This window comes from Erpetoichthys calabaricus, chromosome 4 (assembly GCF_900747795.2).
Source record: "Erpetoichthys calabaricus chromosome 4, fErpCal1.3, whole genome shotgun sequence".
NCBI classification, from domain to species: Eukaryota; Metazoa; Chordata; class Cladistia; order Polypteriformes; family Polypteridae; genus Erpetoichthys; species Erpetoichthys calabaricus.
This window is the reverse complement of record NC_041397.2, coordinates 249,315,198-249,342,241: the sequence shown is the minus strand read 5'-3', so window position 1 is coordinate 249,342,241 and position 27,044 is coordinate 249,315,198. Positions and strand designations below refer to the sequence as shown.

The window sequence follows — 27,044 nt, the reverse complement described above, 5'->3', positions numbered from 1 at the left end:
GCAAGGACTCCATTTATCTTTCATCCATCCATCCATCCATCCATCCATTTTCCAACCGACTGAATCCGAACACAGGGTCACGTGGGTCTGCTGGAGCCAATCCCAGCCAACACAGGGCACAAGGCAGGAACCAATCCCAGGAAGGGTGCCAACCCACCGCAGGACACACACACACACACACACACCAAGCACACACTAGGGCCAATTTAGGATCGCCAATCCACCATTAGGATCGCCAATCACCATTGTAAGGCGTGGCTAGAAAAATAATACAATAGAATATACACTTACATAAAGTATATAAAATATTAAAACAGTTCATGTTTTGAGCGATAGGACACACTACAATAAACTGATATACAGTGCATCCGGAAAGTATTCACAGCACATCACTTTTTCCACATTTTGTTATGTTACAGCCTTATTCCAAAATGGATTAAATTCATTTTTTTCCTCAGAATTCTACACACAACACCCCATAATGACAACGTGAAAAAAGTTTACTTGAGATTTTTGCAAATTTATTAAAAATAAAAAAACTGAGAAAGCACATGTACATAAGTATTCACAGCCTTTGCCATGAAGCTCAAAATTGAGCTCAGGTGCATCCTGTTTCTCCTGATCATCCTTGAGATGTTTCTGCAGCTTAATTGGAGTCCACCTGCGGTAAATTCAGTTGATTGGACATGATTTAGAAAGGCACACACCTGCCTATATTAGGTCCCACAGTTGACAGTTCATGTCAGAGCACAAACCAAGCATGAAGTCAAAGGAATTGTCTGTAGACCTCCAAGGCAGGATTGTCTCGAGGCACAAATCTGGGGAAGGTTACAGAAAAATTTCTGCTGCTTTGAAGGTCCCAATGAGCACAGTGGCCTCCATCAATCGTAAGTGGAAGAAGTTCGAAACCACCAGGACTCTTCCTAGAGCTGGCCGGCCATCTAAACTGAGCGATCAGGGGAGAAGTGCCTTAGTCAGGGAGGTGACCAAGAACCCAATGGTCACTCTGTCAGAGTTCCAGAGGTCCTCTGTGGAGAGAGGAGAACCTTCCAGAAGGACAACCAATTCTGCAGCAATCCACCAATCAGGCCTATATGGTAGAGTGGCCAGACGGAAGCCATTCCTTAGTAAAAGGCACATGGCAGTCCACCTGGAGTTTGCCAAAAGGCACCTGAAGGACTCTCAGACACATGAGAAAGAAAATTCTCTGGTCTGATGAGACAAGGATTGAACTCTTTGGTGTGAATGCCAGGCATCACGTTTGGAGGAAACCAGGCACCGCTCATCACCAGGCCAATACCATCCCTACAGTGAAGCATGGTGATGGCAACATCATTCTGTGGGGATGTTTTGCAGCGGCAGGAACTCGGAGACTAGTCAGGATAAAGGGAAAGATGACTGTAGCAATGTACAGAGACATCCTGGATGAAAACCTGCTCCAGAGCACTCTTGACCTCAGACTGGGGTGACGGTTCATCTTTCAGCAGGACAACGGCCCTAAGCACACAGCCAAGATATCAAAGGAGTGGCTTCAGGACAACTCTGTGAATGTCCTTGAGTGGCCCAACCAGAGCCCAGACTTGAATCCGATTGAACATCTCTGGAGAGATCTTAAAATGGCTGTGCACCGACGCTTCCCATCCAACCTGATGGAGCTTGAGAGGTGCTGCAAAGAGGAATGGGCGAAACTGGCCAAGGATAGGTGTGCCAAGCTTGTGGCATCATATTTAAAAAGACTTGAGGCTGTAATTGCTGCCAAAGGTGCATCGACAAAGTATTGAGCAAAGGCTTTGAATACTTATGCACATGTGATTTCTCAGTTTTTTTATTTTTAATAAATTTGCAAAAACCTCAAGTAAACTTTTTTCACATTGTCATTATGGGGTGTTGTGTGTAGAATTCTGAGGAAAAAAATGAATTTAATCCATTTTAGAATAAGGCTGTAACATAACAAAATGTGGAAAAAGTGATGCGCTGTGAATACTTTCCGGATGCACTGTACCTCTGGACATTTTAAATCATGCAGGAGACCATTAGGATAATTTTGCCCATTGTGTTTTTTATAAAATGTTTCCAGCCATGTACAAAAGTGAAACCAATTAATTTCTTTCATGAACCAATTGGGACTGCCATCAAGCGCCTCCTCAAGGCCCCTGTAGCATACTTAATTTATCCTGACCATATATACATTTTTACTCTTTTGTATTCTGTCAAAGATACAAAATATAAACCAACAAAAATGAGCAGGCATAATTATTCTTATATCTGGTTCTCACACTGCCAAAGCGTGGAAAAACAGCGAGTAATTTGTACACTTCATCTTTCACATTCTAAAACTGATAGCTTTCGTTCCTTGCATCCCAATAATACTCTAATACTTTATTACCCCTACTAGGTACCAGATAAGTATTAACCTTCAGATTACTATGATTGGGACCTTGACACACTGGAAAAAGATGTGGCAACATTTAAAACAGATAAACAGATAAAGCTACTTCTGCAAAAATCTGAAAGAATCAGCAGGTACTGCACTTTTGCTTCTTTTTTTGTAGTGAATTCAGGCGACATGAATGTTATATATTTTGTAGATAACATTCTGCATATAATGAAGTACAAGACACACATTCATATACCTTTATATATAGTGTATATTAGGTATGGAATTGTTTGGAAGTACCATGTTGTAAGAAATCATAATTAATCTGAAATTTAAGTGTATGTCAAAACATACTTAACTAAGGTATTAAATTATTGTTGTAAAGCAAGAAAACATACTGACTACAGAATATAAATAATAGTCTAAAGTAAATTGTTGTATAAGTATAATGTACTCTCTGTTCAATAAATTAACATTTAAGAAGTTTATTTGTACGTGGTAATTAAACATTTCCTTTTATTTTGAATTTAGCTACCTGCTAATGCAAGTTGGAGTCCACTTATATCAACTGACTGAGGCATATTTCCAACATCCATGCATGAGATTTGCCGTGGAGTCTTCTTGAAAAGTTCCCGAGGTGGAGCCAACATCAGCTGAGACAGAAAGAATTTTTCAGGCAAAGTTATAGGTGGAAGAAATCCTGTCCAGAAAAAAAAAAAACAAAATTAACAAAAAATAAATTTCAGGTGACACTTCAAGTTGGTCTTCTGAGTACTTTTTTTTGTTTAAAACTCTAATGTTTACATTAAAAATATATACAGGAATAATCAAGCTCATACAGTTTCCTAGATTTAATTTAATTTGTGGCTGGGGGAGGATTCGATTCCACTATAATAAAAAATAGGGTTATTAGCTTGGGGGATTTTAGCACAGGATTTATATAATAAAAAAAATATAAATTTAAAATCAATACAAAAAGTAAAAAAAATCAATTAAATCAGCATACCTGCCATGGTGAATGCCAAGATAATTCATGACATTCTCATAAACACATACTCTTTAAAGTTTTTGTAGGGATGTACACATCATTTTTTTGAGAACTAATATTTCATGAATGGTGAAGGAGGATACTAAAAAAACATTTTTATTTGACACAATGATACATTTTCAAGAACAAACATGAGAACAATACAATTGTATTTAATATGGCATAGTGAATGAAATATTTTTAAATAAACACTAAAAATAATTTTTAATATTTATTAAAATTAACAATCATTTGTAAATATTTTATTATATAGCCAATAACAGTTATGACCTTTAAAAAAATAATTTCAATTTAAAACTTCAAACTAAATGTAGTGCTTAGAAGATGTAATAAATATCTAGCTTAACTAAGTTATCAAATATTCTTCTGAGAAAAAAATAAAATAAAAAGATCAGACTGTTTCTACACCTATCAAAAATTCCTGAAATGCACTTGAAATCTCTTTACTGACCTCACTGATGCTAACAGAAACGTTCATGCTGAAGTAGCCAAGTAAGGACCCATCAGACTAAAATGCTTGCCTAGTAGTGGATAACACTGTCTGATGTCAGGCTATTAAGTTCAGATATGTATCTCTACACTTTGATAAATTTTATTATTAGGTATTCAAGGCAGAATGAATATCTTCCCTGCATGTCTTATCGGAGTACTGACTGAAATACAATACTAATGAACAACATACACATGAACATGTATACAATAAGTGTTTTTTTTGTGTATTATCAATATACTTTTTGATGGTCATGGTGCATAAATAGCATGATGAACTAACTATTACACTGTGGCTGCAAATTTAGTTTTGCAGTAATGGCTGGCTCATCACTTAGTCTTCAGTTCGCAGAATTGAGGTATTGTGCTGGAACATCTTTTGTTTCTACACACAACATCCTATAGGCAATATTGAACATAATTATTGCAAAAGCTTTGTGAAATATGTAAACTGACTGAAGCTTATTTGAGTCATCTAGTGGCAGCTGTCACACTATCACATTTTTACTTATTGCCCTATCTAACTGGAAACTGCAATAGTTCAAGGGAGGTTTACAAAATGCATGGGTAGCCAAATAAGCCACCAACCCGCACAAAGTTTATCATTGAAACAACAGATCAATGCAGAAAAACAATTCAAGAATTGAAATAAACTAAAGCTTAACTACTCAAACCCAATTCTAGCAGCACCCCTTATATCACAGAGAAAGACTAGAAACCAAAAATGTTCACAGTTTGGATCAATGCAGTTTAAAGTACAACTTTGCTGTATTTTACTAATTGAAGGCAAACACCATTACAAAGTTTTTTTACAGTGAATATATGGAAAATGTAAGTTTTTTTTTTTCAGTATTTAGTCAACCAAGAATTCTTTAAAAAATATTCAGGTGAAGCCACTATAATATGACACTTCCACACAATCAACCAATTACCAGGACTGTGTAGTCACAGTCATGGACTAAATGTAAACAGTAATGTAATATGTTCAAATTTCCAATTTACGTATACTAATTCAAGAAACGTTTTGTCTTCATGCCTTTAATACAAATAACATCTTTTTTTTAATTTTGTAAGTTTTTTCTTTTATTTAATGTTTCTGAATGTTTAATATAATACTTTTAACAAAAAATAAAAAATGCCACAATGGCATTGCTACAACCTTTAATCCCAAATTTTAACAGGTTAGAGTTCTAAAAAGCAGACAGATGATTCACATTGGCAGTGATAATGCTCTAATTTTCACCAGTAGTGTATATTGGCTTAAATTACAACTAGAGGAGTCAGAGTTGGTGGTACCATAAAATGAGGAGTCAGAGTTGGTGAAAAGTCGAAGATTGTGTGTACCAACTCCACAGCATTCCCAATTACATCTGAACCTGAAAATAAATAAATGTCTGTTATAACTGCATTTTTATCACTCTTTAATATATATATATATATATATATATATATATATATATATATAATTTTTTTTTTTTATCAGTATGCTTCTGCTGGAGTATGTGAATTTCCCCTTGGGATTAATAATCTATCTAAAATGCACTCATTTACCTTAAAATGACAAGCATTCAAGTAATAAATGGACAGGGAAGCTACTTTAAAATGCATCTGCTGCTTGCATTCAAAATACTGCAACTACAGCAGAATTCAAACCACTGGCTAGGCTTAGGAGAGAAGATTATGTGCAGAAACAAATCTTAACAAGGTCTTCAATCCCACTCTGAGGTTTCAACTTGGAAATTCTACAATACTCAAAAAAATGTTACCACAGTAAAGAAAATGTACTTATACAGGAGAGATGTTTGGATTTTTAACAAACTCCAATTATGACCATTTCTCACACTCCAGAGAGCAGGTTTATATCAAAGCATTTAATTGCACAAGGCTGGAGAATGTGGTTGCTGAGAGAAAAATACTACGCTAATTAATCTCACACGTATGATATCACGGCGCTGCAATCCAAAGACTGGAGCAGAGGATACAATTATCTATATGCTCTACTAGACTTATTTTCACATGTTCAAAGTAGGCAGCACTGTGAGGATTAGGTTTTTTGATTTCTCCAGAGCCTTAAATGTCATTCAGCCATCCCTGTTAAGTGGTAAGCTCAGAGACATGCAGGTGGATGAGCCTATGGTGTTCTGGATAATGGTCTATCTGTTCGCCAAAACGTAGCCTGTGAGACTCAAAGACTGTGTCTGAGACAGGGATGTGAGCAACATTGGAGCACTACGATGAACAGTCCTGTCTCCTTTTCTCTTTACACTATACATCACAGACAAAAAATTACATCATATCACTTGCAGATATTCTCAAATGATTCATTCAGAATCTCAGATGATTCAGTTATGGAATGTACTGGTAAGGGTTATGAGACAGTATAGGAATCAGGTAGAGAACTTTGTTTCTTGGTGCAGAAGGAATTGTTTGCACATCAGGAAAACCAAGGAACTGGTTTATTGACTTTTGCTACACAAAACAGCCTCTATGTTCAGTCACTATTTAGTTGATGTAGAAATGATGCACTCCTACAAGTACATGGGGTCCAGATCAGTGACAGGATGGTCTCATACCACTGAGGAACTATATACAAAATGGCAGAGCAAGCTTTTTTTCTTAAGAGACTGCATTCCTTAATGTGGGTAATAGCATCCTTCACATATTCTACTGTACAACTTTGTTGAGGCAAGTGCAATTATCTATGCTAAGGTTCTGCCAGTTACATCACTTTAAGAAAGGCCACCCAAACCAACAAACTAACTAAAAGGACAGGATCAGTTATGAGATGCAACCTGGGTCTCCTGGAGATGGTAGCAAAGGAGAGAATTAAAACACCACTGAATGCCATTTTGAACAATACTGCACATCTTGGTGTGATATATTGCTGACCTTTTAGAGAGGTTCCCTCTGGTGTTGCCAAAAATCCAAACATTGTCTTAACCTGGATATGAATAGGTACAGCCCACCTTTGGACAGTCTGTTTTCCTAATACCAGGAGCAATTCAACATAAAGTTCCAGGAGAATGGACCTTGGCAGCCTAGATCAGCTCATAAACAAGTTATTATACTGGGCCCAAAAAAAAAATCCCTTCAAGCAAAGCAATGCTGTGTCCAACTGTTAGACTATGAAGAGATTATAGAGTGTGATATTTATACCTCTCTGTATGCAGGAAGGATTTTCTGCACTTTAATCCTAATAAGTGGCAATAGGTAGCCGATACAAACTGAAGAAAAACCAAAAATGTTCATAGGTGCAAATACACATCACAGGCTCTCTTAAAAGGGTACTGAAAAGTACATACATCATATTCATCACTTTTGAGGTTTAATGTTTGTCACATCAAATCATATTATATAAACAAATTGGTAATTACGAATTATTATGCAGGAGAGTCTATTTGTGGTTTTGGTTGCATTTTGTTCAGGCAAGTCATCATTTCCCAGTTGTTTTCTGGTTTGGTTCAGCAACAGTCCGCTTCAAAAATAAATTACAGCGTGTTGTGAAGTCTGCCGAGAAAATAATTGGATGTGCTCTTTCATCTGTTGTGGACCTGTTTGCATCTAGTGCCACTAACTGCATCAAAAGGATAGCCACTGACTAGTCTCATCCAGGTCACCACTTGCTCCAAAAACTCCCCCCCTGGTAAATGCTTTAGGTCAAGTAAAACTAAAAGAGACACCTAAACAGTACCTTTCTTAGATAAAAGTCCTCACAAACCAGTAACTTAGCCGTAACTCCTCACTTATTAATGTTTTCTTATATACTTCATTAATATGTGTCCATTTACAGTATACAAACATGTATGTGTGTGAGCATGTTGTTTAACTTATGTTATTTGTTTGTGAAGTTGTGTTATAAGCTACTCCAAAGCTACCAAGTTAAATTCCTATATATTACATACTGACGAATAAAAGAAAATCTGAATACAGAAAAACACCTTTCTAAGTTGCCTTCCTTCTTCTACACCTCCTACCGGCTAACTTTGCTAAACTTAATCATTTCACAGTTTGGGCTGTTTAAATACACCGACGTCCATCTGGATACAGAAAGGTTTACATTGTCAGAGCGGGGAATTCTTCTTTTAAACCACCCATAAAAACAATTCATCTATCGCCCATAACTTGGGTTTCTTCTTTTCTGCTTTAATTTGCATTACAAGTTATTCTTCACTCTTGCAGGTGTTTTTGGAGATTCCATTGAAACTCTTTCATCCATTTGTAACAATTACACAATAGTTTTATATTTAAATTGTACTTATTTGTAACACAGAATATTGATTTCAGTTGTCTGAACTGAAATAATAATCTGTTCAGACGCGACGCTGCCAGCAGACAGAATGCCAGGCGGCAGGCCTTTATTAAGAAGACGGGCCTTTACCTGATAACGGCTTTTCCTGCTCCTCGCCAACCGGTGCTGGGTTAAGCAGGTGGGCAAAAACGGCAGCGAATGGGTTGGCAGCTAGCGGTTCGGTCCGATACATCTCCCAGAGAAGATAAAGGGCTGTGAGCCGCTGTGGAGACGTCGGGAGAAGGTCGGGCTGCTGAAGTAACATTACTAACACCGAACCCACTCGAAAGTGTTCGGCCTTGCCGAAGCAATGGTGGAAAGCTGTAGATAAGTTCTCAAATGTGTTGGTACAAGCATCCTCGGAAATAATCCCCAGCAGGTTGGAAAGCTCCTTCGGGGCGAGCGACATGACACTCCAGTTCCTTTGCTCGGGTACCCTCCGGAACAGACAACAAGAGCTGGGATCTTCCACGGAATCCACGGGGTCACTCCGTCTCGCTAAGACAACATTGCCCTATCCTGTAACTGTTCCGCTCCGTCATACAAAGTCTTTATAGTTTTCCTTCGATCAAATAAAAAGACAATGTTTGAAAATTTTAAAAACCGCCAGATGTAGCGACGCGTAAAACGGAATTTCTGCACTGTCGCACTTTACGACAGGAAGTAAATGGTGGACACGTGCACTAATGAATCATGGGAATTGTAGTTCTCTATTACCTAACGCATTGCCATTATACTGTATAACCTCACTGACCAAATTATTAGGAAGACCTGCACACCCACTTATTCATGCAATTATCTAATCGGCCAATCGTGTGGCAGCAGCGCAATGCATAAATCACACAGATACAGGTCAGGAGCTTCAGTTAATGTTCACATCAAACACTAGAATGGGGGAAAAACTGTAATCTCAGTGACTTTGACCAATCATTGGTGGCACAGGGACTGGTTTGAGTTTTTCTGAAATTGCTGATCTCATAGGATTTTCACACACAACAATTTTTAGAGTTTACTCAAAAGTTTTTTATGATAAAAAATCCAGTGAGTGTCAGTTCTTTGGATAGAAATACCTTGTTGATGAGACAGGTCAGACAAGAATGACTGGACTGGTTTAAGCTGACTGAAAGACTACAGTAACTCAGATAATCACTCTTTACAACTGTGGTGAGTAGAAAAGCATCCCAAAATGCGCAACACATTGAAACCTGAGGAGGTGGGCTACAGTAGAAGAAACCACATTGGGTTCCACTCCAGTCAGCCAAGAGCTGAAAACTGAGGCTGCAGTAGGCACACACCAAAACTGCATAGTTGAAGATTGGAAAAACATAGCTTGGTCTGATGAATCTCGATTTCTGCTGAGGCACACAAATGGTAGGGTCAGAATTTGGTGCCAATAGCATGATTCCATGTGCTTAATCAACCTTGTGTCAACAGTCCAGGCTGGAGGTGGTGGTGTAATGGTGTGATGAATCTTTTTAGCACACCTTGAATATGTTAATACCAATCAAACATCACTTGAATGTCACGGCTTATTGCAGTATTTTTGTTGACCATTCACATCCATTCATGGCCATGATTTATCCATCTTTTAATGGCTACTCCCAGCACAATAATACACCATGTTACAAAGCAATAGTTATATCAGACTGGTTTCATGAACATGGCTATGAGTTCAGTGTTCTTCAGTGGCCCTACCAGTCACCGGGTCTGAATCCATTGAACACCTTTGGGATGTGGAAGAACAGGAGATTCCCAGCAGCTGTACAGCTGACAAATATGCAGAAATTGCTTTAGTCTGTTTTGAGTAGTACTAGGGTGTTGTACCGTGTTAGCCATTATGAATGTAGAGAAAAGCCAAGCAAAATGACACCTTTTATTGGCTAACTAAAAAGATTACAATATGCAAGCTTTCGAGGTAACTCAGGCCCCTTCTTCAAGCAATCTTGCCTGAAGAAGGGGCCTCAGTTGCCTCGAAAGCTTGCATATTGTAATCTTTTTAGTTAGCCAGTAAAAGTTGTCATTTTGCTTGTCTGTTTTGAGTGAAAAAGGAGGCCCTACCCAGCATTAGTGTACCTAATAATTTGCTTGGTGAGTGATATATTTTATATAGTGAGTGGAAGGTTAACTACAAGAGTCGATACCTACTGATGACCACAAGCAAGTCACTTACAATGTATACAGTGCCTTCCATAATGTTTGGGACAAAATTTTTCCCTGATTACCCCTCTGCTCCACATTTTAAAATTAGAAATCAAACAATTCAGAGGCAGGAGGAGAGGAGGAAGGTAAAAAGAATGGAACTGAGGGTAGGAACTTTGAATGTTGGCAGTATGACTGGTAAGGGGAGAGAGTTAGCAGATATGATGGAGAGAAGGAAGGTTGATACAGTATATTGTGCGTGCAAGAGACTAAATGCAAGAGGAATAAAGCCAGGTGAATCAGGGGTGGATTCAAATTGTTCTGTTATGGTGTGGATCAGGCATGCCAAACACGCGGCCCCCGGGCTGCATGCGGCCCACAACAGAAATCTGTGCGGCCCGCATGACAGATCCTAGTTAGCACTGAACTTGTACAAAATGATTACTATCGTTTGTGATTGAATCATTCTGCATCTTCGGTGTTACTTATTGACTTTTCTTACTTCTGCCTTCTGACAAAAGCGCATTTTCCCATGGCATTACGGTACCGGAAACGTCATCAGCTAGTATAGCCACGAGCCTTGACCAAAGTTAATGAGCTGCAGCGTCACAACTGAAGTGCTAGGCTGCAGCAGCGGGCAGCAGGTGTGGCCTTACGCATGTGCAAACTGTGAACCTGCACAGTGCTGCCAAATCCCAGGGGCCGCCACCCCAATATATATTGAATATAAAACAGAAAGAGAAAATACCTACACAGCTGACAGCAATTTGGCCGAAAAACATTGTGTTTCTTGTTAATTAGTAGGCTGTATTTACTAGAGTTGGAGCAGTAAGCTATATGTAGTATTATAACGTTCTGCCGTAATGAGAATATCATGGGCCGCCACTTGGTTTTCAAGTTACGGACACGCGTATATAGAAGCGTGTCATGAGCACGAGGCGGCTATGCAGTGTCCGCAACGGATGTGGCCATCCACCGTGCATAAGATACCGTATTGACATTGCCAGGCGAAGGGGCCACCGATTCTTTCTCTGCCCAGAGCCGCCACGAGCCTAGAGCCGCCCCCTGCTAAGGCTACACTACTGACTGGGTTGCTGAGACTGGCCACTGGGCAGAACTGACCATCACGAGTAGTAATAGCCCGCATATTTTCACGTTTTTTTGCTCTAGTTTCATGTAATTTTGTGCTAGTATTGTAGCGAACAGTTAGTGCAGACTACAGCTGAAGATCTGAAGTGGACTCGAGAAGTTGGTGAGTTGTTTATTAACATATTTTTGTGATTTTGAGTTTGTAAAATTATTGTAGGTCAGGTGGCTTTTTGCATATCGGCTTATTTTACAATATAAACTTTGAAGTTAACTTAGTAAAGTAAAATTTGATTTTTGGATGATTTGTTTTCCAACTTGAATTACTGAGCATTTTCGTGATTTCAGTTCACACAAACAGAGCATTGCGCTGTTCTCTTACAACGTTGAGAATGCGAATGAGAATATCCAAATGGAATTGACTGAAGTGCAGTCAGATTCTATTCTAAAGGCAAAATACAACGAAGTTGGTGTGCCAGGCTTGTATGCTTACCTGCCTTCGTATGTGCAGATCCGTAAGTTGGCATCGAGAGTACTGTCAATGTTCGGAAGCACTTACCTTTGTGAGCAATTATTTTCGTTAATGAAAGCTACCAAAACCCCACATTGCTCAAGACTTACTGTCGAGCACCTTTCATCCCTCATAAAAGTTGCAGCTGCACAAGATTTCAAGCCTGATATTGACGAACTGGTTACTAACAACAGATGCCAAGTGTCGGGACAAAAGAAATAAATCTCACACTGTAAGGCTCCTATATAAGCAATAAATATAATATGAATATAATATAATAAGGACCTAGCTAACAGGCTAAGACTCTAATTCTACACTGTTGTATGGAGACTGTATGGAAATAAATTGCTTTTCTTTAAACTTTAAACTTTAAGTGTTACATTTTTTAAAGTTTTCAGTATTGGAAAGAAAGCTACAGTAACTTTGTATAATAGTATAATAGTATTTGTTACAGTGCGGCCCGCTGACGCACGTATGGCAGTCGAAGCGGCCCACCAATGGTAGTGAGTTTGACACGCCTGGTGTGGATGGATGAGAAATGGAGTAGGGGTTATTCTGAAGGAACAGTATGTCAAGAGTGTTTTGGAAGTGAAAAAAGCATCAGACAGTGTGATGATTATGAAGCTGGAAATTGAAGGTGTGATGATAAATGTTGTTAGTGCATATGCCCCGCAAGTTGGATGTGCGATGGACGAGAAAGAAGATTTCTGGAGTGAGTTGGATGAAGTGATGAACAGTATACCATTAGAGTGGATTTCAATGGACATGTTGGTGAAGGGAACAGAGAAAATGAGGAGGTGATGGGTAGGTATAGTGTCAAGGAGAGGACAGGATGGACATGGCTGAGGTGAATATGTATTTTCAGAAGATTAAGGTACATGGGTGACTTACAAGTTTCGAGGAAGATGCACCCAGGTAGATTGTATCCTATGCAGGAGGGTCAATCTGAAGGAGATTGAAGACTGCAAAGTGGTGGCAGGGGAAAGTGTAGTTAGGCAGTATAGGATGGTGGTCTGTAAGATGACTTTGGATATCAAGAAGAGGAGGAGAGTGAGGGCAGAGCCAAGGATAAAATGGTGGAAGTTGAAAAAAGAAGACTGCAAGGTTGAGTTCAGGGAGGAGGTAAGACAGGCACTGGGTGGCAGTGAGGAGTTACCAGACAGCTGGGCAACTACAGCAGAAGTAGTAAGGGTGATAACAAGAAGGGTGTTTGGTATGACATCTGGACAGAGTATGAAGGAAAAGGAAACCTCGTGGTGGAATGGGGAAGTACAGGAGAGTATACAGAGGAAGGGTTTGGTGAAGAAGAAATGGGATAGTCAGAGAGATACAGAAAGTAAACAAGAGTAGAAGGAGATAAGGTGAAAGGTGAAGAGATAGGTGGCAAAGGCTAAAGAAAAGGTGTATGATGAGTTGTATGAGAGGTTGGACACTAAGGAGGAAGAAAATGACCTGTACCGATTGACTAGACAGAGGGACCAAGCTGGGAAAGATGTGCAGCATGTTAGGGTGATAAAGGTTAAAGATTGAAACATACTCACAAGTGAGGAGGGTGAGTTGAGGAGATGGAAAGAGTAGTTTGAGAGGCTGATGAATGAAGAGAATGAGAGAGAGAGAAGGTTAGATGATGTGGTGATAGTGAATCAAGAAGTGCAATAGATTAGCAAGGACAAAGTAAAGTCAGCTATGAAGAGGATGAAGAATGGAAAGGCCTTTGGTCCAGATGACACACCTGTGGAAGAATATAGGTGTTTAGGAGAGATGGCAGTGGAGTTTTTAACCAGACTGTTTAATGGAATCTTGGAAAGTGAGAGGATGCCTGAGGAGTGGAGAAGAAGTGTGCTGGTTCGATTAATGAGCCGCAGTATGGTTTCATGCCAGGAGAGAACACCACAGATGTGATGTTTGCTCTGAGGGTGTTGATGGAGAAGTATGGAGAAGGCCAGAAGGAGTTGCATTATGTCTCTGTGGACCTGGAGAAAGCAAATAATAAGGTGCCTTGAGAGGAGTTGTGGTATTGTATGAGGAAGTCGGGACTGGCAGAGAAGTATGTAAGAGTGGTACAGGATATATACAAGGAAAGTGTGACAGTGGTGAGGTCTGTTGTAGGATTGACTGATGCATTCAAAGTGGGGGTGGGATTACATCAGGGATCGGCTCTGAGTCCTTTCTTATTTGCAATGGTGATGGACAGGTTGTCAGACAAGATTAGACAGGAGTCCCTGTGGACTATGATGTTTGCCGATAACATTGTGAACTGTAGCAAGAGTAGCGAGCAGGTTGAGGAGACCCTGGAGAGGTGGAGATATACCCTAGAGTGGAGAGGAATGAAGGGCAGTTGCAGCAAGACAGAATACATGTGTGTAAATGATAGGGAGGTAGTGGAACGGTGATGATACAGGAAGTAGAGTTAGCGAAGGTGGATGAGTTTAAATACTTGGGATCAACAGTACAGAGTAATGGGGAGTGTGGAAGAGAGGTGAACAAGAGAGTGCAGGCAGGTTGGAATAGGTGGAGAAGAGTGTCAGGAGTAATTTGTGACAGACGGGTATCAGCAAGAGTGAAAATGAAGGTCTACAAGACGGCAGTGACACCAGCTACAGTATGTTATATGGGTTGGAGACGGTGGCACTGACCAAAAAAACAGAAGACAGAGCTGGAGGTGGCAGAGTTAAAGATGCTAAGATTTGCATTGGGTGTGACGAGGATGGACAGAATTTGAAATAAGTACATTAGAGGGTCATTTCAGGTTGGAGTTTGGAGACAAAGTCAGAGAGGCGAGATTGTGTTGGTTTGGACATGTGCAGAGGAGAGATGCTGGGTATATTGGGAAAATGATGGAGCGGCCAGGTAAGAGGAAAATAGGAAGGTCTAAGAGGAGGTTTATGGATATAGTGAGAGAAGTCATGCAGGTGTTGGGTGTAACAGAGCAAGATAGATAGGACAGTAGGATATGGAAAAAGATGATCTGTTGTGGCAACCCCTAACAGGAGCAGCCAAAAGAAGAAAAAGAAGACAGTTGATTTAGGTAATCCTAAAGTTCTACCGATGTCTTGAATGGTTTTATTCTTGTTTTCAGCTGTAGGAAGCTTACTGTGTGCCATTTGAAGGCCTCATGTTTTTTTTTTCAGGTTGCGCCCCTCCAACATATAAAATTTGTGAATTTAGGTGTTGATTGGAGACTTTACATATTCCCACAATGACTGAATGTAGTGTGTGTCCTTTATCATATCCTGTCCACAGTTAATGTCTGTGTTGTACTTGATGCTGCCAGGATAGATTCTGTGAACTTGTGAACTTGAAAAGATGAAAAAAAAAACAGTTCAAAAAATGAAAGAATGAAAAGTTGACATCAAATACTAAACAGTTACCTTTTTTAAAGTCATAAAATTACAACTTGTATATGGCATTTTGCCATCTTTGAAGTGAAAACTTAAATCTAAAAGAAGTATTTACTCCTACATGAGAGATGGTATGTTCAAATATGAAAGAAAGTGTTTGTCTAAATTCTTAAGTGTGGCTGCATCTAAATTCAGGAGAACCAATACTCCCACATAGCTCTATGGCCATGTATCCTATTCCAAGCCTGGGAGCTGTTTGTGAATAATTTGCAATTTTGGCCAGTTTTCTCTGTGTATTTTGGTTTCCTTCCACATGCAAAAAAATGTTAGGTTCATTCATTGTTAAATCTAACTTGGGCTGATATGAGTAAAGGCAGGTATGTGCAAGTGATCATCTTGCAGTTGATAGGTGTTTCATGCCAAGTTGGTTTTGGCCTTATGCCTAATTCTGCAGGGATACATTCTTGCTCCCTGTTTTCCTGTAATAGGAAAGAAAAGACCTGACAAATGGATGGCATCTAAATAAAAGGGGAGCACTCTATACAAAGGACAGGTTTATGAGCGTGAAAACATATACACATCTAACTACTGCATTCCACGCAGACCTTCACAGAGTTGTAGGGTAATGTCAGATATCCTACATATATTAGGCTCAAAGCAGGAACCCAAGCAGGTTGGGCACCACTTGTAGAGCTGCAGGTTCAATATATGGAACATAAGGTTTTCAAACCTGCTTAACCAAACAGAAGGGTGTGAGCTGAGCCTGAACGTATCCTGACAGCAATATTTCTAAAAGTCTTATAAATGTAAAGACCATACTGTTGTGCTTTTCTGAAAGCAGAATAACAAGAAGAGTAAAAAAGACCAGCTAATTAAATGAGATCAGTTGTTATCGATTATTATCACCAATTGTGAATCTGGTTGGAACAAAAACCTGCAGCCACAGTGGGTCCCCAGGATCGAATTTGGGAATCACTGCCTTAGATTATCCTAATATTTCTTCATATTCCATATATGGAATGCTTCTATGTGATACCCATGTGCTTATCAGTTAAATGTTAATAAAGCATTTGTGTAATCATGATACTTTATAAAAGCCTTTGTTAAACAAAGAACCCTAGCATAGCTGCTTTTGCTGTATGAAACAGGTAGCCTCATGCTCTTTAATCCGGAGAGATACCTTACTTAAATAAAATGTGTCACACATTTCTGGAGTCTGAAGAGCCTTTGTCTAAAAGAGATGTCCTGAACTGGGAATAGGAAATTTTCTCTGTCACCACTCACTCATACATCCAATCAACCTAACCAGCACATCTTCTGAAATGTAAGACAAAACCCATTCAGACACAGAGAGAAAGTGAAAACTGCACATAGATAATGACCAGGCAATGAATAAGAACCCTGGACACTGAATCTGTGAGGTATCAATGCCACTCACTGCACTACTAAGACACCTTCCTTAATATGTGTATAAACAATATATTCACATATAAACAATAAAAAAGCAGAATATCATATTATTTTGCATCAGTCTTAAAACTTGCCAATTCTCCAACTCTATTTAAAGATCTCAATTTTCTGAGATACAGGTACGTATTTTTTCTATAACTTCATTTGACAAAAACAGTCATTTGTCTTTCATTTTAGTGCTCTAACAATGTATATTATCCTATCATCTGATGTATAGAAGAGTTCTGTTTTACATATCAGAAGATGGTGTTTGAGGCAAACAGTAAGTGCTTGAAGACTGCCAGCATTGCCTGTTGCAATATATAATGTTGAGAGTAACCATCCTCTTGTCAGTTATGTGAAAACTGAGGTGAGCCTTTAAAAAGGAATCTGCAATGGAAGTGACAGAAGGTAGAAAGGTGAATGAGGCCAGATGATCAAAGTTCTTCATCCAAGCTGGCAATGTCAGAGCTTCAGTGGAACCAGATAGGCATGTGGTTTCTTTGACATATTCTAAAATATTCTCCTATGTTTTCTATGGTGTAGTCTTGTTAGTCTAAATCTGCACACTCACACACTAATGTTTACTCATAACAGAAAAAGTTTAGAGTCACCAGTTAAACTAACAGGTACCCACTGAAAAACCCACACAGATTTGGGGAAAATGTGAAGTCAGCACAGAGTCCACCTGAACCAGAATTCGAACCCTAGACCCTGGAGTTGTGAAGCAACATCACTAACCTCGATGTCAAATAATTTTTTATTTTTTTATTTTATTGATTTTATTGTAATCATTCCATACAAATAGATCAATTTTTACAAAAAAATAGGATTGAAAACAAATCAACCCCCACCCGTCATGTCACGCAATTTTATTGGTTAGTGTCTCCTTCACAAACACCAGATTCAAACAAGCACTGTAACTGATTGCACCTAACATCACTTGCATGGGCTGTGTGTCACAGAAATAGGCACAATGGATGTAGCTACTCACCATGGACACATACATGACTGTCACACATACAGGACTGTCACTCATGCCAAGTCAGAATAGATTATCATCACTAAAGACCACTGTCTCTTATTCCTCCCTCCAATCACACTAGTCAAGGAAGCACTATAGGAGTTTGTGGTTGTCCTGCTTCAAGAAGATGAGTGATTCAAGTGGATACTTCTGAGGTGACAGTGCTTTGTTGAGTGCCACTGTGGGTGTTCAGTCTACTACAGCCTCCCTTCTGATGTGTTTGTCTTGACGTACATCTGTATGTCTATGTAGTCTAAAAACACTTCTCTGGGTGTTAGTGTGTTCTTCTTCCCATTGTACCTAACACTACTACACCCTAAACACCACTCATCAAATTCATTACACCGAATGATGGAAAGCCATCTTGCTTCACAAAGGCACTCCTAGTCACAATCCTAGTCAAACTCTATTAATTGTAGCAACTGTGCACAATGATGTCTACCAGGCATGAAGAGCACTTCACAGAGTACTGTATTTCAAGTGGTTCCACAAGCAACAGTTCCCATCGTGCTACAGTTTAAGCAAAGGCATGACCTTTGCCATACTCTATAATGTTTCGGGGTGCTATACTGATCTTGGGACTTTGATTATTTTCATTTATATTTAAATATATTTGCTTAGCAGACACTTTTGTCTAAAGTCACTTACAAAAGAGGTAAACATAACTGAGCAAACATTTGTTTGAGGAAATGTTTGGGGAAACAAGTGTTACAGAACAAGTTTGAAATTGATCACTGCAAGTTATGAGTTCACAACAAAATACAGCCTAGTTACAATTCCAAGGTTACAAAAGCTAACAGCTAATATCAGTCAGTCATTTTCCAACCTGCTATATCCTAACACAGGGTCACGGAGGTCTGCTGGAGCCAATCCCAGCCAGCAAAGGGCGCAAGGCAGGAACAAATCCCAGGCAGGGTGCCAGCCCACTGCAGGACACACACACACCAAGCACACACTAGGGACAATTTAGGATCGCCAATGCACCTAACCCGCATGTCTTTGGACTGTGGGAGGAAACCGGAGCACCCGGAAGAAACCCATGTAGACACGGGGAGAACATGCAAACTCCATGCAGGGAGGACCTGGGAAGTGAACCCAGGTCTCCTTACTGCAAGGCAGCAGCGCTACCACTGCGCCACCATGCCGCCCTAACTAATATTTATGTCAAGTTATATGGCTACTTTAAATCAAGTTGATCCATCATAAGTGATTGTGGATGTTTGCATAACACTGCCCTGTGATGAACTGGAATCCCACCCAGGACTTGTTCCTGCCTTGCACCCGATACTATTGGGATAGGCTCTGGCCCATTGTGACAATTGCACTGGATTAATCAACTTTGATACAGGATGAATGAATGCTTCTGGAAATGGTTGGCATAAATATGGATGTTTTTCTTTATCCATGTGCAGAACATTTTTAAATCTATTATGAGTAGTTGCAATAAAAAACACTTGAAAACCTCACAGAAAAGGCTACAACTTCCACTAAAATCAAGCATTACAGATGTTATCTAAAGATACTGTAATTAGCAATATTTTATTCATTCTTGCTGTGCTTACTGTATAATGGGCAAAGAATTCTCAAACAGAGGTGGGTAAACTACTGAAATGCACAGCACTGAATGCACAGTGGAGTCTGAGCTGTTAGGCATGTTTAAAAATAGATTTGCTTTGCACCAGCAGAGGGAGATCTATCATGGGCTGCCACAGGGTTTATCTTTTATTTCTTGATTGGAAAACAGCTGCTGTTTTTCTTTTTCCTTCCCATATTTTTGCATTCTCTCCATGCAGACTCCCTCATGTTTGTTTTGATCTGTATAACTGCTGAAATTCCAAATGGCATTCTTAGTTTTGTTTTTAACTGAAAATGTATTTGAAAGAACAAACAATTTTTTCATTTTAGGAGAATTTTTAAATGATTAAATAATGTATGGATGGGGAGTTTTAGTTGAGCCCCTAGAAGAACAGTTTCATTTGCATAACTATTTATAATATTCACACTAAAAATAAAATAATGCAACATTAAATTTTACTCTCTGGGGTGTTAATATGGCAATTTGTCCACCTGCTACCCCTCCATTTTCTGAATCTGTTTTTATCCATTATTAAGTTGCAGGTAGGTAGTGTCTCTTCCAAAAAAAACACATAAAGACTAGACCCAGGCCCTGTAAAGCCTTGCACACACTCACTTACACACAACTGAACAATTCAGAGTTGCTAATGAACCTAAGACAGTAAGACAGAACTGGGGTTAGCACTGCTTTCATCATAGACCTAATGTCCTAGTCTTTGAATCCAGCTCCCTGACTATACTAGTTTTCTTTCCATCTCTCCAAACACGTTAGGCTAGGCTAGGTTAGGGAAATATGGTTGCAGTAGGAAAGTACAGAACATAAGGCTTTGTTACACAGATACAAAAAAGTAAGCCAAGATACAACAACTAACAAACAGTGTTATCATAAGTGTGCTTTCTCAGTTTAGAATTCTGCATTAATTCCTACAAATGCTCTGTGGTGGATACAATAGACAACTCTAAATTTGCCCTAATCAATGTAGGTTTTTCACACACGAAAAGATTTTAGAATTAATGTCAATTCAATATCTGCAGAGAACATTTAAAGATTCACTGTTGTTGAGATTAGTATTTAAAATATGGTGGATAACCCTTTTGGAGTTCTTGAGGTTTGTGCAAAGCTGGTGTTTAGAGTGGGAGGGATGGATTTTATTTCATCTTGATACACCATTTGAGCTATATCCATACATCCATTTTCTGTTTCCACTTTGTCCAGAGTGGGGCTGACAGGGATAGGAACTTATTCTGGCAGCACTGGGTGCAAGGAAGGCACCAACTTTGGACCAGGCACCAGTCCATCAGAGATCTTAGATAAATATAAAAATACTGCTCTATAGCTAAATGTATATTTGTCCTCTTTTGAACAAATGTCAGACATCTTACTTTAAAACAGTAACTCTTTTACCAAATAAGATTCATAACACCTACCAGCACAGGAAATCTTTGTTAAATCAAAGTTACAATCACTGACATATTTTCATGTGCCAAAACCTGTCAACCTGAATAAAAAACAATTCATCTTAGTGTGGGATCAAACTGGCAGCATTTATAATGTGGGTCATTCAGGTAGGTAGCATATTCCCCATTCCTGGACCTTCAAGGAGACGCTATAAAGTAAGCTTTGTCAATTGTGAAGCAAAGAGAAATGATCCTTAGAGTGGATGTGAACATCAAGATCACACTGGATATGTTTGTATCAATCTTTCTAGATAAATGAATACTCTGTCTCCCAGTAAGTCTAAATGCACTTATTTAACCAGAAAGTCCCAGTCAAGTGGGCTAAAAATAAAGAAATCTGATGCCTGCTGCTTTTCCATGCCAAATTTAATGTCTGCTCTTTCTACCCAACGGACTCTGAGAGATCATCATATGGGACTTCAATCCACAGCAGCTGTTCAAGAACAAATCTGATGAAAGATATTACAAAATGACAAACAAGCACATTCAGATTTGTCCAGTACTGAATTATGTCTCTTGTTTCTTGTCAGTATGTTCATAAAGCTTTACATTTTTTAGGAAATCTTTCACTTTTTCATGTTTTACCCTGTAAGTAATAGGGTTGTTCGTCCAGAGGTGAATAAAATGCTTAATCAAATATATATACATAACAAATAAGCATTCTTGATCAGTACATACATAGATGTAGAAAGGTAAAATTATGCTATGGTAATTTCCTACTAGCTAATTTATGTCTGTTCAGTGTACATTGTTTTTTTTTAATTATACAGTGAAATCCTCTACACTTTATCATTTTAGTAATTTGGAAAACTTATATTGGTTGAAAAGCAGAGGGTTTATTAAAATATTCTTGAACTGCCAAACACTTTGGCAGCTGAACAAGTATTTCTGTATCTCCTAAAACCTGAGGGGTGATTACAAAGGCTGCCTTGGGACTGAAGGGAAGATGCATAAATAAAGCTGTGATAAATGAAGGAGCAGTACTACCCTTTAAAAATACATTTTACAAGTAGAAGCATTTATCTGCCCACCTGTTTTATCTACCCATATCCGGGCAACATAAAGAGAAGGTTGGAAACTGTACTGGAAGGAACACTAGTATTCACACACAAACTCATAAACTCAGTCACACAAGGCCAAGTTAAAGGAATGCCAACCCAAGTGCTTATTTTTAGATTATGAAAGTAAACCCTGAATGAACCCTGAGTTTCTGAAGGAAGGAAAAAGGCATAATTGTAATCACCAAAACAATAGTAATATTACAAATAAATTTACAAATTTGCACTCACAAACTAGCACAATTACTTAACAGCTCATTAAGATATAATTCACTCAGTGGCCACTTTTTTTTAGGTATACCCTTCTGTCTCCTGACCAGCTGAGTTGCTGTGTCTATTTTAACTAAAAGACTGAAGGGCTATGGTTTTCCTGGAAGACTAGCCAACAGAAAGACACTTTTCTCCAAGAAAACTGAAGGTCAGAAGTTTCATGTTTCATGCAAAGTTTTATGTGAGAGGACAAGATCTCCAGGACAGTATCATCTTAGCAGGTAAGAGTGAAGTGGGGTGGTCATAAGTCATAAGGTGTGCCATGTGGAAGAATAATTTTAGGATAACATAGCATTCATCTTTAAGAAATAGCATACTGGGTTAATAAATGTCGGAAACGAGATAAAGGTCAAGTGAACAACAAAATGTACACTGAAATATAAGAATTGGTTTAAGAAAAATACTGAGACGATCAAGTAAATAAAGAATGTACCAGAAGAAAGGTTGATGTAATACGGTATACAAAATGTACTGAAGGATGACTAAGAAATCAACAACAACAACAACAACATTTATTTATATAGCACATTTTCATACAAAAAGTAGCTCAAAGTGCTTTACATAATGAAGAAAAGAAGAATAAAAGACAAATAAGAAATTAAAATAAGACAACCTTAGTTAACATAAAAAGGAGTAAGGTCCGATGGCCAGGGTGGACAGAAAAAACAAAAAAAAAACTCCAGAAGGCTGGAGAAAAAAAATAAAATCTGTAGGGGTTCCAGGCCACGAGACCGCCCAGTCCCCTTTGGGCATTCTACCTAACATAAATGAAATACTGTAGTCCTCTTTGTAGTTAGGGTTCTCACGGAGTCACTTGATGCTGATGGTTATACAGACTTCTGGCTTTTAATCCATCCATCATTGTTGGAACATCATGGTGCTTTGGGTAGATGGTGGTGGCACAAGCCACCACCAATAGGACACCGGAAAAGGAAACAGAAGAGAGAGTAGGGGTTAGTACAAATTTTGAATGAATAGTTATTATAATGAATTGGATATACAGAGTGTCAGGATTAAATTACAGTGAAGTTATGAGAAGGCCATGTTAAAGTAATGTGTTTTCAGTAGTTTTTTAAAGTGCTCCACTGTATTAGCCTGGCGAATTCCTACTGGCAGGCTATTCCAGATTTTAGGTGCATAACAGCAGAAGGCCGCCTCACCACTTCTTTTAAGTTTTGCTCTTGGAATTCTAAGGAGACACTCAGTTGAGGATCTGAGGTTGCGAATCAGCAGATGTCCTATAATCAATGAGAATGGACAGTTGTTATATGCACAGAAATTTCAAGGGTGGTGACTCATCTCAAAAGGTATAAGAAGAACCAGAAAATAATATAATAGACTTTTATTTTATATAAATCATTTGGGTGTAAACCAATGAACCAACCAGAGTAAAATGTATGCATTCATTGACATTGTATGTAAATTCAACAGTTTATAAAATGAACCTCTATTCTTTGTTTATCTGACCATTCTGACCATACTGTAACAGACTGCTTTTTGAAGAATGCTCCCTCCAAGGCATTTTGCAGAGGAGCAATTAAAAGATACAATGAACAGCTTTTCTCCTGCCTGATTACTGAATTGTCCTGATAGAGGATGTTTCTTTCTTTAATAAGATGTTACATTTTGTCAGGTCTCCTTTATGATTATCAGTTAGCTTATGATGCACTTGAAAGAAAACTTGTGACTCTAAACATGTGTGTTCAATAATATGAACTTCTGAATATATATTTGAATTTGGCACACTAAAAGGAAAACAGCTGAAATTCACAATGATTAATAACACAGCTTAGAAACTGTCTGAAGAAGTTAAGAATGACTGAGCACACTTTTGGTGATGTCTCTTGTGTATCTGAACTGTTTTACACATGGTGTGTTTACCCCACTGCTGTAGGTCCACCTGGAGGATCCACCTTTTTAACTTGAACTTGAAGTAGGAGAGGAGATAATGCAATATCTTGTTTAGTGCTCCCACCTGACATTCATTGTAAATTAGTGTTTATACAAGCTTAGTTTCACCCACCTCTGCTTGTTTGCCGAATCCACCATTTGTCTTACTGATTTTTGTTTTTTGTTTCTCTGTCAGCTATGTTTCTATGTTTTTTTTTTGTAGTCTCAGTATTTTTCTAACTGATTGTTTATGACTATGCCAGGATAAAACATCTATGCTAGACTTTGCTATAAGTCTGTATGGAAGCCATGCAAATTTACTGTCTGAACAAATAATTCTGTTAAAATAGCTGTTCAGAATTAGAACTACTACTGTTTGAAAAGAGAAGTGTAAAATCTGTAATCAATCAAAAGTAATTAACATTCAACCAAATGGTCTTCTATGCTTTTGGCCATTTTAGATGGCCTTGGTCCCAATTGGCCATATATTTTATCAATCCTTCTCAAGGCAAAAAAAAAAGTTTTTATTACTGTGGCCTGTTTAAGAAAAGAAATGTTTATTTAGTAGGCAACACATTAGCTAGTGCCGCTGCCTTTCAGATCCAGTGTCCTAAGCCTAAATCCCTTACCAGATTGTTGTCTGTGTGGAATTTGTATGTTCTTCTCATGTCTATGTGGCTGTTCCCTTCCACACCCTTAAAGAGATGCATGTTTTCTGCCAGGTCTAAAATGGTACTGTGTGTGTGTGTGTGTGTGTGTGTGTGTGTGTGTGTGTGTGTGAAGGTGTCCAGAAATGAACTGGCATCCTACCACGGTTTGAGTCTCCCAGTCAAATTATAGCCCAAATATAGTATTTTATCTTTCATCTCAATGAATATGGTCATAATTATCCATGTTTTTTATCTCTGATTAGCCATCTTTACATGGCAGAAAACACAACATTGCATGCTGAGAAGTCATGAGCAGAGCAGAATTTCCACAGGATTTTCATGGCAAGACACTTTTCATTACTCAAATGAGTGGATTTACCAAGGAAAAAAATAGCCAATGCAGTTCTACACAAGTTTTAAGTCATTTGTGTAATGGCGTAAGTGCAACAGGAGATTATTGGACTCATTATATACATTTTTGCCAATCACTAAAATTTCTGGTTTTTCTCCTTATTTTGTTTGAGAAAATTACAACTCATCCATTCAGAAACACAAGTAAGACATTGTGTCAGTGAATCAAGAGAGTTGGGGTCATCAGGCGCTATTAATAAACTCAAGATGTGCAACAATACTCATGAATGTTTTTGGCTTGAAAACAAATGTATTCAAAATGTTTGTAGGCTTTTGTTTTCATGTTTGGACCAATGCCTTATAAATTCCATTTTAAACCACAAGAATAGGCACAGCATTTTTTAGAATTCATTGAAAAATGAAATTCTTTACTTGGGAGAAGATTCATGTCTAGTATGACTGTATCTTGCAGGGTCACACACTCCCTAAAAATGTAGTTAATTTATTTTGCAGTGGCATTTAGCAAAGGCTAGAGCACAGATGCACCACAATAAAATTGACAGAGGGACAAAACACTTGAGAGTGATATATCACTTAGCTTAGCCTAAAAGCTGATTTAGCACAGTCAATAAATCACTCATCATCAAAGCAAGAGACTCTGATACATCAGGTACAGGGGATTATGAGGTGAGTTCTTAACTATTCAGTGGTGTCCCACATGGCTTGTTTCTGAGGCTGAATGACTTGAACTCCAACAAGACAGCACTCAGATATCAGCCACTTTGAAAGACAGAAAATAAGTGAGAAGCAGGGTTTGCTAAAAAAGTATATCCATTAAATGATTTAATACCTAGTTCAGCAAGAAGTAACACCAGCAGTTGGGAAGAAAAGATCATACAGGGCAGTCATGATGAGACAACCAGGAGACTGGACTAGATGGGAGAATGTGTCTGAGAATAAGGTGACCTGGGTGGAGTTATGAAAATCTAAGTCACACTACGTACAATTCCTCACACAGGCAGTGCATCATGTGCTGACTACTCCATTGCACCTGCACATATAGGGTAAAGAAGAGTCTCCAGCATGCTCACTCTGCTCCAAGCAAGGTGCCTTTCAATACATCAATACATCCTGAGCAGCTGCTCCAAAGACCTTGGTAAGGGAAGTTGCAGATGGTGGTGTGAAGGCTGAAACTAGCTGTCAGTGAAGGAATTATTGCAGCCAAGTGTTCCTGTCCCTTTAACCAGATAAACACTTTTGTTAGAGCAGGCGAGCTGCCTAAAGCCATAAGGAAAACATCTGTAAGCACCTTGGAATCAGTAAAAGATTGGCAGTTGCAGGTGGACCTGAAATGACAGCTAACGTTCTCCGGTCACACTGCTGTCATTGCTTTGCTTTGCAATCTTTTCTGAAACCACCAAGCAAATGGTGACATTGGAAGGGACAACCATATTGGAATAATATCTGAAAGAGTCCTCTGTGAGGAAAATCAACAAATATGCAGAACTGGTGAGAGAACTCACGAAGTTGGAGAGAGAGACAAGTGCTTTCCTGTGTAGGTTGGCTTCAGGAGCTTTTAAAGCTTGCTCATTAATCAAGGCCCGCAGTTTTTTGGGCATAATCAGATGTAGGAGGAGGAGATCCATTCATAAGACTAAAAAAGTGGCACAGAGAATCTCTCGATGTCTGTGACTCAAGTGAGGACAGAGTTGAAGTCTAAGTAGCTATTGCATCAACAGGGCACAAGCTGTGGTTTGATCAGCCCCAGCGGTATCACCTGGATAAGGGTTTATGATGCTGAAAGACCTGAAACACCTGATGATTCATTGAACATCACTCATGATTTGTCTAGTAGAATCAGTAGAAATATTTAAATATTATGAACTCAGTCAGTTCCCCTAATTTCCTCTGTATCCAGAATATTCTTGCATGTTCTCAGTTATGATCAGTCCCAACTTGTTTTGTGGTTCATTTGTTCATGTTTGCATGTGAAAAGCACGTAATATTCATTACTTTGCACTATGTACAGTAAATACTTTC

At 38.7% G+C, this 27,044-nt stretch overlaps 2 protein-coding genes across 2 annotated transcripts in view; both read right to left on the bottom strand.

Moving 5' to 3' along the window:
* Nucleotides 1-12,260, bottom strand: part of cnot11 (CCR4-NOT transcription complex, subunit 11) — a 63,741-nt gene extending 51,481 nt beyond the window's left edge. The window contains exons 1-3 of the mRNA XM_028800583.2: nucleotides 12,243-12,260; nucleotides 8,293-8,838; nucleotides 2,913-3,077 (exon numbers count right to left, since the gene is read on the bottom strand). Coding sequence (XP_028656416.1) covers nucleotides 2,913-3,077; nucleotides 8,293-8,611 — 484 coding nt within the window. The 5' untranslated portion in view covers nucleotides 8,612-8,838; nucleotides 12,243-12,260. The remainder of the gene's footprint in view (nucleotides 1-2,912; nucleotides 3,078-8,292; nucleotides 8,839-12,242) is intronic.
* rpl31 (ribosomal protein L31) overlaps nucleotides 1-27,044 on the bottom strand; it is an 810,223-nt gene that overhangs the window by 582,781 nt on the left and 200,398 nt on the right. The window lies entirely within an intron of this gene.